General features: G+C 36.8%; 1 protein-coding gene across 1 annotated transcript; it reads right to left on the bottom strand.

Moving 5' to 3' along the window:
* Nucleotides 1-2,763: 2,763 nt before the first annotated feature.
* Nucleotides 2,764-12,515, bottom strand: TRIADDRAFT_64243 (expressed hypothetical protein; the record flags this gene model as incomplete). Its single annotated transcript, XM_002116013.1, has 13 exons — nt 2,764-3,751; nt 3,884-4,059; nt 4,151-4,200; nt 4,300-4,466; nt 4,601-4,715; nt 4,828-4,886; nt 4,956-5,148; nt 5,363-5,487; nt 5,574-5,721; nt 5,830-5,926; nt 6,083-6,140; nt 6,842-6,941; nt 12,379-12,515. The coding sequence occupies 13 exons, from the start codon at nt 12,513-12,515 to the stop codon at nt 3,677-3,679; spliced, it is 1,500 nt and encodes a 499-aa protein (XP_002116049.1). The 3' UTR covers nt 2,764-3,676.
* Nucleotides 12,516-18,108: the final 5,593 nt, after the last annotated feature.

Here is an 18,108-nt window from a genome sequence, read left to right as displayed (position 1 = left end):
CGATTTATATATGCCTTTTGGTGCTACAGTAGTAATACTGTATACATGCTAGTATGTAATGCCAAATTATGCTTCGTTCTATAGCAGTGAAAACTAATATACTAGGCTAAAAACGTTTACAGCTGAGATTTAAAGATTAACTTTGTTTAACCTATGCCCATCATAGCATCTTGACAAGCATTTCAATCATTTAAGAAGTTACTAGAACTGTTAGCGCTTGCATCCAAAAATAAAGTACAAAGAATCAATTCTTTAGATATTTCAAGGTAGGCTGATAATGGAAATCGAGGTAAAATCTGCTCTTACTGGACACTCTGTGGACCGCTATTATCAAATGGTTGCATGGAAAGCCTGACATTATAGCATTAAAGTATTTATCGAAAGCTTGTAATCCACTCGACATCATCATCGCCATTGGGCATCGATTTAAGTCGTTCTACAGTTCGTGTCCAATGCGACAATGCCAAATGGAAATTGCGCTTGTTCTACGCTTTATCACCATTCTCACCTTCTCCTTGTAAGTTTTTGATGTCGTCTAGGATACTTGACTTTGATGCAAGATGATCCAAAATGGATTTAAGTAAACCAAAATAAATGGATACAATATCACTCAATACTGTGCACTCGTCTATAGCACACTAGTTGAAGTAGAGTTAAAATGGGCAGGATTTCGATTATTCCGGTCAATTGCAATTGCAATGAACGATGATTGCAACAACTTTCTTTTCCACCTTCCTGTCAACCTTTTCTATCCATATTCTGCGTTTGTATAAGTAGCTCTCCATGCCAATTGCTATTCATTTCCTTTTAGCGACCGTGTAGTTTGCGTAATTCTGGTGATACCATTACAAGATGGATTAATTTGCATAATTAACTACAAATAATATCTATCATGGATTGCATATCATGAATAAAAGATGAGAATATTAGGAAAAGACAATTGGCGCCGTAGGAATACAGCCAATACGAATCAGTAGCATTCGAATCCTATAAATACATAACCAATACATAAATTTAGTCACAGCTGTTTCTTGATCATCTCCATCCCACTATTGAATCAAACTGCCTAGATATTAGTCTATGAAATAGTATCAGATGGAATAGTAGTACCATTAGATATAATTGCACATTTTATTGATAAATACATCATTGAGAGGGATTAAAAGAGCGTATGAATAGCTTAATAATTAAATTAGGTAAGTAAACTAGGAAAAGAAATACAATAATAATGTAGAATTGTAGATTCATACATAATAAATCAAAGTCGATTAAAAGAATAATCGAAATAAATAAAATAATCTCTTCGTAAAACAAAGCAATATGAAATGCATGAAAATATGTGTAGCCTGTACAATATACGGCTTTTATAGATATAGGCAATAATATCAGTAAGTTACCCTTGCTACTTGCATATTACTAAAAGCAATGCATACTGATATAGTCTTCGATTTTTTAATTAATATTGCGTTTAAATGAAGGACAGCCTAAGCAAAGAAACAGGTGTGACGATTTTACTCAGAGAACATATAAATTCCTAATAATGATCCCCAATAATCTAGAATATACAACCGTTAAAAACTTTAGATATAGTGTTAGGTATTATTTCCTCAAAGAGACTCAACTTTGACGCAGGCCTAGCCGTCGTGAATTAGGATAGCCAAAGTCAGTGTACTCATCTACAGTTGTTGGAGTAAAGTGGGCACAATTCGGATTATTCTAGTCAAGTTCAGTTAGATTCAACGATGGTGCATGTTACGATCATCGGATATCAAGGGAGGTTAGTGGTCCTCATAGGAAAATACAACACTCTTTGTAACGTACAGTTGGAGATCTTTATTGCTGCCAAAGCGGTATTGTAGATCTGACTACCTCTGTAATTTTAATTACAAATGGCATTCGCCAACTCCTCTTTTTATGGTCTACACCATAGTGTATCATAAGATAATATGCTATATATCTTACTGTCTTATGCAATACTATTCGTATAGGTCTACGTACATTTAATTCATTTTAAATTCATTTCCTTGTTTTCGATATAGTAGACCATTCCTTTGTTTATTCCAAATAACAAGTGCTATTTACTGTCTAGCATGAATATGTGAAACTAAAAGTTAAATAATAAGAAGGTGAAATCTTGTTTACAAATCTTAATTTGCAATATTTACAGACTAGTGTAGCTGGACATGATTCTCTGTGAAGAATTGAATATCTACAACAAATTTCATAATAATAGACTGTAGCCAGTTGACTATCTAGTATATTAAATTCATCATAGCACAGGAAATAAATGTATCAGCTGTTGCCAAATTGATAATATTATACAAAGTCTAAATAAAATTACAATTTCGTTGTTCTGCTATTGCTCCATGGCAGTGTCGAGATTGAATATCGCAAAGTGAAATATAATTCATGGAATCAATTTTTTTTTAGTACGAGTCGTATACTAAAATAGTTCTAGACTAATTCAAGAATTCATGACCTGCAACTAAAGAAAGATTTCGAGTATTTTGATCGTGCACAATGTGCATTTTTAATATCGAATTTCCATTTTGTTTGTTACTACTGCATTAATAATAGACATAATTGACTGGGCTGAAGAAACAGAGAGGATCGATTACGTAAATATCACCATCATATCAATTTACTTATAAGTATCCATATTTGGTTGCATACCCTATTTCTACACTGTTTTACTGTCATCTCAAGACCAAAATCTCTTTGAATATCAACATTAAAGTGAACGCATTTTGCAATTTTGCATTGGATCGACGCATCATTTTATAGTACCCTTCAAAGTAGATCACTTAATAAAAGCAAATCCTGCAGCTCTTACAAATAAGTAATTAATATACCTCCACCGACAAGACAAATATCTTAATGTAGATGACTGTATTGTTAAACTAGTAAGCTGGCTGGAGCCATCATGGCTAAACGTGGTATTTAGAGCAGTTAAAACGTTCAATAAAAATACACAAATAAGATGGCAAAACACAAATAATGTTGATAACTTAAACATCAATTAAAACAAATTATCGCCTAAACTTAGTCATTAAAATTATAAAAAACAAAAAAAACAACTGACGTTACGTTAAAGCTATAATCGACGACAAAGAGTCAGTGCTATCATTGAACGTATAACTAAATGGTATAGCAGCAAATAATGAAATAACTACCAAAGTTCAACAATTTATCCTTTTACCTACTTTGTCAATTCATTTCAAAACAATTACAATAGTTTGATGCTAACATTTAAAAACTAAATGAAGATTACAATAGCAACGACAAAAGTAACTTATCATTTGATTAGTATTGCTATCTAGCTAATGATATTTAACAGCTTAAGACTTGGATAAAGTAACTGGATTTCCCTGTCGTACTTTTTAACACTCCTTAACAACATGCTCCGATAGTCATGGTAGATTATTTCAAAGATAGAAATGCAGTATTTTGCTGTCGTAGATTTTCTATTACAAGTGTTGACCTATATAAAAAGCTTCAATACATCGAGTATTGATGCATGATGACTATAATATCCATTAATAATTATAATATGTTTCAAGAGTCAGTGGTGGATTTTATACTGCTGCGGTAGCTTGCTCAGGACGAGCTGGTTTGTGGATTGAGACAGGTCTTTGTGGTGTACGACAGCAAAGATATGCTGCAAATTCTTCACGCATTACGCCATTGGTCTAGTGATTTCGAACCAACTTGAACGTTTAAACAGTTGGCCCATGGCTTCCAAAGAAACACCCTATTAATCAGGCAATCCAACAATGTTATCACATAGATATATACGTTAATATACTCTACATTTCAATACAACAAATAAAAACAGAATTAATTTTATTGAGATATCTCAATCTGTTTACTTAATGCTAATGACCTTAGTTTCTGGAACAAGCAACCATGTGAAGAAGAAGGCAGCAGTACAGAATACTCCCATCAAGATAAACATTCCTTGAACGTTAAGAACATTCGGCTGCAAAAGCAATGGCGTAATTTGTGCAACGACAAAAACTCCGATCCAGTTGGTAAGAGTTGTAATACTGACAGCTTTGCCTGGAATTACAATTTCAAAATATTACACGATAGTAGTAACTAAACTCAGCATTATACTCTATGATAGTATACGAGACAGCCAAGTACTTACCACGTAGACGAAGTGGGAAGATTTCACTAGTAATAACCCATGCACAAGGTCTGTAAATAAATCGAATATCATTACGCAAGTGTAAATGCAAGATATTAGAAAACACTATCTACATCAATACTTTCACGATTAATAGACTGAAAACTTACCCCCAGGAATAGGCAAAGCTGTTAACATATAAGCAGACCAAGACGACAATAACGATACCAACACCAACATTTTGACTAACATCGACGGCGTAAATTAAAGCACCAGCAAAGAATAGGGAAATAACCATGCCAATAGCACCAACTAACATTAAGAATTTTCGACCAACCTGTTACAGTATTGAATATATATCAGTATCAATGCGATAAGAATTACAGATTGCAGCATCTATACTTTATCTGGGTTATGGAAGACTACTTAGCAGGGTAGTCTTTCACTGCAGTAGGCAAATATCTGACTTACCTTGTCGATGATATAAAGAGCAATAAATGTGCTCAAAAAGTTAATAACACCAACGACTGCGGTCGAAATAAGAGGAGGTACACCAACATGATCGAAAATGATTGGTGAATAGTACCTGCACATCCAATTTGTCACATATTACATAATTTTGTAATAATATTTTTTTACAGCATAAAATTATTTCGTTGTTGCAAATGTTAATTAACTTAATATGTAATAGGACTTACATTACAACATTAATACCGCTAAATTGTTGAAAGAATTGACAACCGCAACCGATGACAACTCTATATAAATAAATAGCATAAAAAAATCAGTATCAATTTTAAGGTATAATATGACTCAAATTTTATTACCTCTTAGCTGAATCTGGAGCGCAGAATACTTCATTCCAAGTACCTTCACCAATAGCTCTTTCGGCCTCGATGCTATCGACAATTTCGTCAAGTTCCTCCTGTGCGACATTGGCATTTTGGCCATGAGCACCAGCTCGCAAACGCTGCAATACACTTAGCGCTTTGCCAGTTTCACCATTCTTTACTAGCCATCTAGCAAAAGTAGAATTGGATTTAAATAGCAGTTATCGACGGTAACTATTTTATTCTTATTTTCTTATGGCTACATGCTAACGAATCATATAAATGTATGCAAACACATACTGAACGATCTTGTATAATTTCTACTTTTCTAATTTCCAATTATCGATTGGGTACGGTATACATTCAAGTAAACATGACTCTTGAAGGATATTCTATCCCTTACCTAGGGCTTTCAGGCAACATGAGCATACCAATAACAAGAATGATTGAGAAAACAGATTGCAAACCAAGAGAGATACGCCATCCAATCTCGACACCTTCTACAGCTAAATTAACCAAGAAGCTGATCTAATTGACCAAAATTATTTGCAACTGAGTAAACATCCACGCAGTCTATATGACAATGTGAATATAAAAATGGATTTTATAATTACCATAATTCCAAAGGTGATACTGAGTTGTTGTAAAGATACTAAACGACCACGAAGTTCTTTCGGTGAAATTTCAGCGTTAAATAATGGCACAACCATACTCATGATACCGACACCTAGACCAGCTGCAACACGGCCGACGATCATCATCCTAATGGTAATAAAATTTTGAAATTTTCGATGTCCATTTATTATTTGGCAAAAAGCGTCGAACGGTAATTAATAACAATTAAATCAGTCTTATTATTCGTGTACGTACCACAAATAGATTGCGGCACCTTGGAAGACACCGCCGACGGTAAAGATGGTAGATCCCACAAGAACAGTCATTTTTCTTCCAAACACATCGGACAACCCTATATCATTTAATTGTAGGTGTTAGTTTGCTAAGTGGTAATTCATAATAATTATAATAAATACGCGTGTGTCAACAAGGTATTTTATATACTGTGAGAAAAGTATGACTTTGCTACTGTAGAAAGACTTTTGCAGTATATAATTACTGCACTTACATCCGGCACTTAATGCACCAACCATACAGCCAAGAGAGAAAGATGAGACAATAATTCCCTAAACAGTTAATAGATCGATATACGAGTACGTGTTAATTACTGCAAATCATTTTGTTCCTTTGGCAATTAACCAATAAAATAGTTGTATTTGTGGTTGCATAACATTTGGCTAAGCGCTAAATTAACGTTATTTTTATTATAGGATTCAAATTGACAACATGTTCGTTATCAAAAGTTGCGTGTATGTTGTGTAGTAAAAATTTTTCATCGTACTGAATGCACGAATAACTGTAGTAAGCTAAGCTGCTTTTAGAATAGCGATTATGTTATTATTTATGAACATTTGGTATGTCTACCGTCAGGAGTTACTTTTAAAATAAATTACTGTCCTTTATTCAGTAGACCCTACCCCTACTGATTATTATGTACTACATTTTATGACGCACAATCACTCTAAATAAAATCAGTACAAGACGGAAATTAAGAGGCTGGATAACTGCACTGTACTGTACATTATAGTACAAGGTAGGTTATAGCCATTTGTGTATCGGATATCAAATTGGACAATTGAGTGCTTTCAATATTTCTCGTCATCATGAAAGGTACCGTATGTAGGATTAATTTCGACAGAATTTTCAATGAATAACTGCGATGATTTAATTACAGGACAGGCACATAGCACTTTGTGTCTTTGTGCAGTAGGGAAAAACCCCCAAAATGGCATGGTAATGAGAAATGCTGTCCGTATACAACACTTACAATTGCACTGGCAAGATCTTCACCTTCTCCTTCAGTACTGTTGGGAGGTAAGCCCATGCTAATTCTGAATGGTCGCATATTTGTGACACCACCGATGATACTATAATGGAAAAGATGATCAACGTCATATTAGTAACTACCACTGTAAGTGTAGTGATATTCATTTTCGAGAACAGAGTACAAACAATTTAATTTTCTTTTCATCTATAATTGCATTGACAGGCAAATTATAATCATATCATAATATATATAATATATCGATAGTAAGACAAGAGGGAGCGACACAAGGCGGTATCGATCGGAAGTAGTAAAAGTGAGTAAATGCTACAAGTTTCAAATAGAAATTTCTATAAGTCTTTTTGCATTAGCGATACAAGAGTGAGATTAGCAAAGAATATTAGTATTTAGTGGACTAAAAGGCTTTTCGAATGAATTTTCAAAGTCAGCAGCGAAGTATTTGGTTTCTTTTGAATACAGTACAGTAATTATTCACGTTGTCATGTTTCATTTTGAAGTTTCAAATCATGGTGAACCATCATCTATAAACTGACTAGACTGTCGACTTGACAGTATCCTATGTATATCAGTTGGGGAGAGTTGCAATTCATCATTCTTTTCCACATACAAGTAGTGGTTTTCTTCAACAAATATCTACTCACTACTATACAATTGTACGGCGAGTATTACAGTATGTAATTTTATTGAGAAGCTGTGATCCATTGTAGCTATTCCGTTGATGCCCATCTACAGAGTTTATGCGTCTGACTTTATTGCATATTCGATACACTTCAACACCCTTGTCAGATGTCCCGGATTATATCAATTATCGTCCATTAGTTGATGTCTGCATTGTACAATAAGTTGTCAAGGTAAGACTGTATAGTATCACCCAAATAGGATCGTCGCTATAGAAAGATCGAGACTAAGAAGAGGATACATTGGCTAGAATGTATGACTACCGAAGCGTAACTGATTACGTGATTGTCGACTTCTTTCACGTCAATGTTAGTATTAATAAGTTGACTCAATTCTTTGTCCTTTCAATGGAGATTAATCCATGTATTTATTTTTGGGCATTATCCATGCTGATGGAAAGGATAAGAAATGATTAATAGAAATACATGATGTAAAAATACTCTTGGGTAGCTTGTATATCAGCCACCGTACGCTATTAGGGGTAGGATAGTATTCGATCGAGATGTTACCATCATGGTGATAAGACTCGATCGGAATCGTTGAAGAGTCTACAGTAAATTATAGTATTATTTGGGAAGGTGTGTCTACCAACTTTGCCGATTAATTAATTCATGACAAGAATGGAAGTAGTTTTATTGTAATCCATGTTTGGATTACTGGCAAGAATTGTCCTTACTCAGCTACTTTTTGGAGTAAGATAGAAACAAGTCGAGTCTAGCAGATGTCGATGTATTCAACTGCTTCAATTGGATAAAGTCGATCAACCTATCCTATATTCAGGACACCATTGGCCAATCAGAAGGGAATGCTACTCTCCACTTATGTAGACAGGGCAAATGATGGCTTGGAAATGACTTTGGGGGTTGGTATTGATCTTGTTTTCAGGGTTTTTTTTTTTATTATTTTTCTCATTGATAGAATCCCCATTTGTTTTGTCGATATGTTGGCTTTTAGCCGGGGTCATTGATAGTGGAAATATTGACGTTGAAAAGTGATTTTTGACTGACGTGGCTGAATGGGTTCAATCATTTGACATTGGTTGAAAGTGAGAGATGGAGTTTACTTGGACGCAGTTGGTTTTTCTTCCAAGCTATAGTCCATGACTTCGAGATAGCATTCATTGATGAGTAGACATTTCAAGAACTGAATTGATGATGTATCAAAGTAGGCAAGGTTGCTGTAGACATTGAATAAGGTGGATCAACATGGCCATCAGGAAATGGTACGATCGTTTGTTGCGTCATGTCGAGACGATCGTAGTTCAAAACGGCCGTACACCAGTAGTTGACTGTGGGCAACACTGCGACAACAATCTTTCTCATCATTCTATCCATGTCGTCTTACAGTACTGGAGTGGCTGTTTGATGCTGAGAAAAAGGAAATGCTTTTCTCGGCCCTGGACGATCGCAGTCACAACGGCCGTACAGGAGCACAAGTAGTTGACTGTGGGCAACACTGCGACGACAATCCTTCTCATCATTCTATCCATGTCGTCTTACAGTACTGGAGTGGCTGTTTGATGCTGAGAAAAAGGAAATGCTTTTCTCGGCCCTGGACGATCGCAGTCACAACGGCCGTACACAAGTAGTTGACTGTGGGCAACACTGCGACAACAATCCTTCTCATCATGCTATCCATGTCGTCTTACAGTACTGGAGTGGCTGTTTGATGCTGAGAAAAGGGAAATGCTTTTCTCGGCTCCGGTAGGGCGTGCTTGAGGGTTAATTCTAGTCTGTACAGTAAGTAATCCTTCATGGGACAGCCACAATCATCCATCCATTATGACTACACAATACTGTAGCAAAGAGTTTCCGAGTGTCAAGACTGTGTCAGATATTAGCCTGGGCTGATGTCAACGGTAGCAAAAGAAAGTACGTGACCTTTCCACCTTGTACCGCAATACTGTCCTATGCACGCGATATAGCCTAGACTCCATATTGGTGTCATTCCAATAAGGCAAGGGAAGGGCGCGACCAACGGCAACATTGTAACGTCGTTGTCAATTGGTGTCCAAGTGCATCACCTGGTGTAGCGTGTGACTGGATGCAGTCCGTACTGATTGTACCAGCACGTAGTCAGCGCAAAACCTTTGTATCGCTGGCCTACTACGTTGGACCGCTGGAACAATTGTCACAATTGCAGTCCAACAAAACAACTGCAAAATAAATAAATAATGCAAACAATAGACAAAAGTACACATCTTCAAAGCTGGAGACGGCCATGGAAAAATTTCCCCCTCCCTATCAAAAATGGTTGGAGAGGCTGCTGTTGGTAATGAAGTCGTTACAAGTGCTGGACTGAAGAAAATGCTTTGAAAGGGACAAAAGTACACATCTTCAAAGCTGGAGACAGCCATGGAAAAATTTCCCCCCTCCCTATCAAAAATGGTTGGAGAGGCTGCTGTTGGTAATGAAGTCGTTACAAGTGCTGGACTGAAGAAAATGCTTTGAAAGGGACAAAAGTACACATCTTCAAAGCTGGAGACAGCCATGGAAAAATTTCCCCCCTCCCTATCAAAAATGGTTGGAGAGGCTGCTGTTGGTAATGAAGTCGTTACAAGTGCTGGACTGAAGAAAATGCTTTGAAAGGGACAAAAGTACACATCTTCAAAGCTGGAGACAGCCATGGAAAAATTTCCCCCCTCCCTATCAAAAATGGTTGGAGAGGCTGCTGTTGGTAATGAAGTCGTTACAAGTGCTGGACTGAAGAAAATGCTTTGAAAGGGACAAAAGTACACATCTTCAAAGCTGGAGACAGCCATGGAAAAATTTCCCCCCTCCCTATCAAAAATGGTTGGAGAGGCTGCTGTTGGTAATGAAGTCGTTACAAGTGCTGGACTGAAGAAAATGCTTTGAAAGGGACAAAAGTACACATCTTCAAAGCTGGAGACAGCCATGGAAAAGTTTCCCCCTCCCTATCAAAAATGGTTGGAGAGGCTGCTGTTGGTAATGAAGTCGTTACAAGTGCTGGACTGAAGAAAATGCTTTGAAAGGGACAAAAGTACACATCTTCAAAGCTGGAGACAGCCATGGAAAAGTTTCCCCCTCCCTATCAAAAATGGTTGGAGAGGCTGCTGTTGGTAATGAAATCGTTACAAGTGCTGGACTGATGAAAATGCTTTGAAAGGGACAAAATAGACAAAAGTACACATCTTCAAAGCTGGAGACAACCATGGAAAAATTTCCCCCCTCCCCGTCCAAAATGGCTGGAGAGGCTGCTGTTAGTAATGAAGTCGTTACAAGTGCTGGACTGATGAAAATGCTTTGAAAGGGACGTTAGTCGATAGCAATTGGAAGCAATAGTTGGAGCGGGCGGGCCTGAATAGGCAGCATTTTTGCATGTACAGAGTACTACACTTGTATAAAGTTGCCTATTTTAATTTTTAATTCAATTAAGATGAACTTCAAAGGTACTGTAGTCATCTCTCTATACATGCATAATTCAATCATCCAAGGATATCGTCTACGCATCACCTTCATTTCTTTCAATATCGACGAGAGGAATTGAAATCATTCAAGATGTTGCTAACCACATTAATTTTTTGTTCCATGAATCACCAAAGCAAAGGACCAGTTGTACTGTACATTGTACAACCGTCAGGCTCCGTGTTGAATGTGCCAATTACACTCGGTGTTTGCAATATTAGTTTCAATGGATGATATGGCATCGCGAACATAACTTACAATCAACTGTCATCCTTCACTCTAATTTCCAAATTGCTAATTCAACTACTTTGCAATCGTAGATTCACACACAAAATACATTTGTAATATCGGCGCCGGTAACGCTATCCGTGGTCTACTGACTGCTACTACTGGACGGTTCAATATAAACTTTGAAGTAAACTCATAAATTACAATCAAGTTTTTGAAATAGGCGTATATTGAGAACAGTAAACGGCTGGTCTCTACAAGGGATAAAAATGATTCAAGTACGTGCATGCCAACTTTGATCCAATCTACTAAAGTGAATGTCAAACAGCGCAAGTCTACAAGTTGGATCAACAGCATAAAAGCCCCCGAAAAATTGGTGGGTCATATGGGATAGACGGCGCAAATGCGTTTCTATACGTACGTTAACATTAATCCGGTAAGCGTTTGCGAGATACAAAATGATGACAATAAAAATGGAATTGGCTCTATGTTCATTTTTTTCCCTTTCGGTATACTGTCTTGGAGTGTACAATCAATGACAGTAATAAGAAAGACCGTCGATATTCGCGCAAGATTGCGCCTATCATGAGTGATGATAAAGATTTTTCAAATGGGAGCTTGGTCATGGTGTCAAAGCAGCATCGTCTCAGTTTTCAACAATCATGATGATTGCAGTTTTTATCATTCCTTGGAGATTGGATCAGCTCATCTGTTTTACACTAGTGGACAATAAGGGGGGTGGAAAGGTTGCAAAATGATGGCGCAATATACTGGTACACGAGCAATTTTTGCAGTAAGTCAACTTTCCAATATCCAAGTCGACAGTATAACTAGGTATACAGTCAATGGGAAAAGATATTAATAACTTGGCTTGCCTATACAATGGGCAGCGAGAGGATAACCGAAGAAAAAAAACCGGATAAACTGACCAACTGACTTTTCAAAGGATCAGTTTACTTAACACGTTGATCTAAAATGGTGTGCAATGCGTAAACAGAACAGATGACAACTTTACAGCAGCAAAGTCGAGTATGAAGACAACAGTACTGTATTGTACAGTGGAGGAAAGTGGACAACATAGCGTCATATGACATCTTGTGTTGGCCAAGGCCTACACCCCACCCTCCAGTTTTGGCCTTTCGCCATGGATAAGATGTGGTTTATTTTTTTTTTTTTAATTCCACTTACCCGATATCATAGCCAAAGAGGAAACCACCAATGGTTGCAAAGATGGAAAAGAAAATTACAAATCCAGTAATAGGTACCTTGACGGATGATTTGATGACTTCAGCGACGCTGCGAGGTTTGCCTTCGTTATCTGCCATGTTTCTTACTGTTGGAGAAGGTCAAAATTAAAAAAAAAAGAAAAAAAAAAGACAAGATAGGCTTCAGTTGAAGTTCAATTTTATTTTTTTCATCACAATTAGCGAGTGCAAAGTAGGCATGTATTGAACATCAAGTCAGTTGCAATAGAAATTGTCAAGACACGATGGCGACAAATGAGAACCTTGAGGAAAAAAAAAGTTTGCCGAGTTTAGATTGGAAAAAAAAATGAACAGTTGGTTGGGCCAGGAAACGCACTGTACCGTACAACGCGACTGGTACAAGCATCAGTAGGAAACAAAAACCAAGCCGAGCGCACTTATTCTCCAGTCAAAACAGTGCGTACCAAGCAGTCCAATCCTTCACCTTGATTGGAACCGTTTATCAACGGCGAAATAAACTATGTAAACGTCTTGTCCATGCTAAAATGCAATGGACATGGACTGAGGCCATCTCTATTCTATTTCCATGGCACTTGCTTGGCTCATTCTTTACAAAATCAAATACAATGATTGCCGGCTTACCTCGCTCGATGTTTTTTTCCTTCAAAAATGGATCGCAAACGCCTTGATGCTCAGACGAAATGATCTGCTACCGGCTAAGGGATTTGCCAAGACTGCAACCCCACCTTGAGGCGTACTATGGTAATATACGCAGTAGACCGGCTGCCGCCGCGACCTGTTCTTGTGTCCATTGAACTCTGGACAATCGCGGTGATGATACAGTAGCGAGGATTACTTGCAATACACTGCGTACGCCATCAAGGCTAAAAATACTACGCTTCAACGCCTCCATTCTCTGTAGCAAACTGAGTACGGCATTGTAGCCTACAGTCCAATCTACTGTACAGTGCACAGTACTACGTCTTGTAGATGTACAGTACACCACTCCATTGGACAATGGACAGTGCATACTGTACAGTACAGTGTACAGTACATCATCCGATCCCAACAATATCTCGACCGTACAGTACTGTACTGTAGGTACAGTAATATTTCCTCTTGTCGTTTTACAGATGGTTTATGATCTAAGTGGATGATATCATGATTCATCATCCGCTTGTCCCAAGCTGAGACGATTGACCATCATGAATGATATATGATTGAGTGTGCAAAGGTAAAACAGCGCGTGAACTCGTCCAAAACAAGATAGGCTAGTACTTTAGCGTATGCTTCCGTGTTTGTACTGTACAGTGTACAGTACAACGGGTAGTGGACTCGTCTTATCATAATACTGTACGCTATCAGTACAGCATCGTCATCTGTTGGAGCATCGTTTCCTACTGTACAACGTGCACCTGCCCATGACCTGCCCATCAATGGTTATTATGATAGAAGCGCCATATCAAATAAGGCCTTCCCTTTTTTTCCAATAAACTGTCTTCTCACTGGTGGCTACGCTATAGAAATAAATACTATTACAATAATAATGCATGGACAGCCCGGCAGAGAGAAGAAGAAACACGCTATCGTCACTTCAATCAATAATGAATAATAAATAATATAATTACAGTGGACACTTGAACATTGTGGTCGAAGGCGGAGATTCGCTTGACCCACAACACGCATCCTATAACACCGTACGTGGGCGGAGGATGATTTGGAAAAAATCGGTCGATTGAATCATTTGGCCAACACGTGATGGAGACCACAAGCCAATGAAATGGATCCATTCAGTTGGAGATCAGCGTGACGTCTAGTGTCCGAGCTCACCATTGGCTGACCTAACTTTCCAAAATCTTTTGAATGATTGTAATGGAAAAGAGAATTTATTGTTAGCATCGATCGCAACCGCGGACAACGGTTGCGATCGCAGAGTCCTCCTACCAGTCCACCCACTATTATCATGGGTGTTGTACTACTGTATACTGTATATCTAGATACTGTAAGTGTATCATAGTTTAGATTCAATAACGATCAAATTGAGTTCAATTGTTCATACTTTCCAATCAATTAATAACGGACGCTCAGTGCACAATTTAGTAGCAAGAGGATCGTATCCAGTAGTGGAGTGTTGGGTTTTGACTCGCAATTTCCTCACATTAATCGAATAAAGGCATGAAATGATTCAAACGCTTTCTCAGAAGTCAGAACGGACCTCAACCAATGGATCATATACGAGTACACAGTAGAATCACTCGCTGAACAAGACTACATATTGTCAGGTTGATGCAGCTGCACAAATATCCAAAATAGACAAGGTGACATGAGGCAAAAATTCTACACGATAAAAACAAATTGAAGTAAACTCCCCAATAAATAAATAAGGGAATAAAATGCATGTTGTCAATCACACCGGTACTCTAGCCTGGCGCCAATCGGCCATGATTCAAATACAACTGGTACAGTATGACATACAGTATACCAAGTACACGCGCAGAAATACGCGTCAACTCTGCAACATTCAATGGCAATGGGAAACATCCAAATGACCATTCTATAACATGATACGATCACATAGATGATACAAGATCATCAAGGTAATTGCAATTGGAAATCAGGCCATTCCATGTAGCCTTTATTCGACGAGCATTACTGTATATGACATACTGTATACAAGTAAATTATCATTGAATGCAGCATAATCAATGCTTGCTAATCTAATCTTCGTCATCGATGGATTGCCGGAATTTTATTATCACAGTATATTACTATCTATTATTAAAATACGACAGTGCCCAAGGTTGGGTAGTCATGGGCTATTAATGACCGAGAAATAGGCAAGCAAATAATATTTTGCAGTCAAATGCAAATTCTTTCATATGTAGGTGTACCTGTGGATAGGCTCTTGTAAACAGTGAAGTCTGTTGGGGTTCTCTCGCTTATTCACAACAATGGATAGTGAATAGAATCACGTCTACTGATTACCGGATTGTCTCCATGAAATAAATTATTAATATATAATTAATTAATTAATAATCGTGGTCATATTTCCTGATAAAATATGTGACAAAGAAAATAAGGAAACAACCCTTCTTCGTTTTGAATGCAAAGTACCTTATACAGTATTTCTAAATACTAAAAACCACATCGCGCCGTTTCACATCATTGCATTGCGGTAATACATATTCTGGATAATAACATATGCAATTCATAAACTATCCACAACATTACACTTTACGCTGATGACAGCCTAACTTGACGTAGAAAGCAAATGGCAATATAGCCATTGTTACAGTACGCGTATAATAGATATTTCATACCAGTGCTAGACTCATTATTGACAACATTGTCCAATAGCGAGGAACTCTACTTGCCCCTACTGTGTATCGTTATAGTTGATCTTCTGCTCTACTTACGAGTACTTTACTAATAATCCTTAGCTAGTCATTAATTTAATATTTCGGTGCATAGCGATCAACTATTGTACAATTATCGGGGTTTCGATGATCATAATTGAAGCATTACCAGTCACCAACAAGTCAAATTATAGTAGTAATAGCTACTTATCGCATGAAATATTTATAACTAGCGATACACAGTAAAAGTCAACTTGTAACAACAATAATAGTACGTAGATACATACATCAATTAGAATTATTTCTTGTAAAAGACCCCCTGAGTCTTCAGTGAGTATTGTATATCTAGATTAAACTTTAAATAAACGGTCGACTGGCTGTACAGTGTACAGTAATCTAATCTTACCACTACTCGTATGGCATCAACAGCGTGTCTTTAGCCTTTTATTAGTTCATGGATTGGCATGGGCGTCGCCCATCGAAAATAAAAAATAATCTAAAAATGGACATAATTAGTTTATTGTAACCCCTAGTGTAGCATCGATCGTCCAAGGTACAACTTGATTTTTGTTGTTGTTCCATTAATCTTACCTAGGAAAGGCTAATATACGACCGTAGTTGCAACATACGATAATAATATAATAGTTGGATTAATGGGATATTCTCCAGTAAATGCATTTTGCTACAGTAGCTACTATTAAAGTCACCTGCTATGTATCATATTATACTGTACTGAATGTAAATCTTCGGAGATTTTTGCAATCAAATATTCTCAATCAATTTAGAGGCATGCAAGAGTATGCAGTACAGTATGTGCTCAGGATTATATACAAGATTAAAAACAACAAATAAATGCATAATTTCGCAGATTTATATTGATCATTTAGTCTACTGTAACACTACAATAGAAATACTCCAAGAGTATGAGAAATTCGATCGACCTGAAATAATGGACAGAATTTAAGCGGGATCTAAACATATCGAACAATTGATAGAAGGTTCAATCTCACAAGCGTGATTGAGCTTCATAAAATGTACAACAAATTAATAACATCCTAAACTGCTAAAGCGATTAAAGTAAAGTAAGTAATCATATCCATATTTAAAGGTAGCTATTGATAAAATTACTTGTGTGCATGCTATGCTAATACGCCAAGATTGATAAGTTATTCTAATTGGTGCTTGAATGACTGCTGCCAATCAATATCATATTTAATAAATAAATAAAACTTTTTCACGACCCACAAACTCATCATAAGCGAGAATCGTATTTCCTGCTTGTAAATAATTATAATTAATTAAACTTTAACTTATTTATTAATAACAAAATGCTTCCAATCGTTTGGTATGATTGTAAATTTTCCATGATGCTTTAACAGCTTAAAAGAAATAGTCTAACACGTAATGACTTGAACTAAACTTATAATGTAAATACGCTTAAATATTGCTTTCTTCGATTAGCTCATCAATGCACGCATTTTAAATTTCCGTTGTATAGAATGATACTGTAATGATCAGTTATGTTTGTAGGTGATTCGTTAAGATACAACTTATTCGATATGCAAAATAAAATAAAATTTATGTAGGTATTATGTAAGAGGTGCATGCATACCGCAATCTTACCGTAGCCATATTATCACAGACATCTTCAAATATATCATCACCTCTATCGTATAGGTAGTCTTTATGGCAAGGCGCGATCAATTTTTAGAACGGCATAGTACCACAGACAAACAATTTCAGGGACACATTATCACCATGATATTGTCTGTAAGTAAAGGTACTATCTGTTGACATAATTGAAATAATGCAATATGCAAACATTGATGAAAACGTGATCCAAGCACGAATACATGGCAACACTATAGTGCTATATATTTATCGTTGCCATTACCATATGTTTGAATTAACGAGATTCGTATGGCATAGAATTACTAGATTTCCTATTGCCAAACTTAAATACACGCACAACGGACCCTGAAATCGCGTGCTCTTATTAGGGAAAGGTCAACAGAGATGTAAATTATTATCTAGTAAATTGTTTAACTATAAAACCGGATAGTATGTAATAAGTTTCAGCCTACTAAGTTGTTCAATTAGCTACTGTCAATTGTATTGGGCCAGTTATCAGACAAGTTATTTACATGTGATATCTTCATCAGAATACCATGTATTGGAAGATAAATAACACGCTGCATGCTAGGAATTGAATAATTTACACGTACCGGTAATGTTCAATTGTTGAAAATGGGAAGATGCTGCGTTTACATTGCGAAAACTTGAATTAGCAACAATACAACCGCTTCGATTGTGTCTTGGATTAGTCTTATATCTTTCATAAAAGTACAACCAGTATT

This window comes from Trichoplax adhaerens, genomic scaffold (assembly GCF_000150275.1).
Source record: "Trichoplax adhaerens TRIADscaffold_13 genomic scaffold, whole genome shotgun sequence".
NCBI classification, from domain to species: Eukaryota; Metazoa; Placozoa; class Uniplacotomia; order Trichoplacea; family Trichoplacidae; genus Trichoplax; species Trichoplax adhaerens.
Note: the sequence above shows the minus strand (reverse complement) of the source record. Positions and strands in the feature narration are given on the sequence as shown.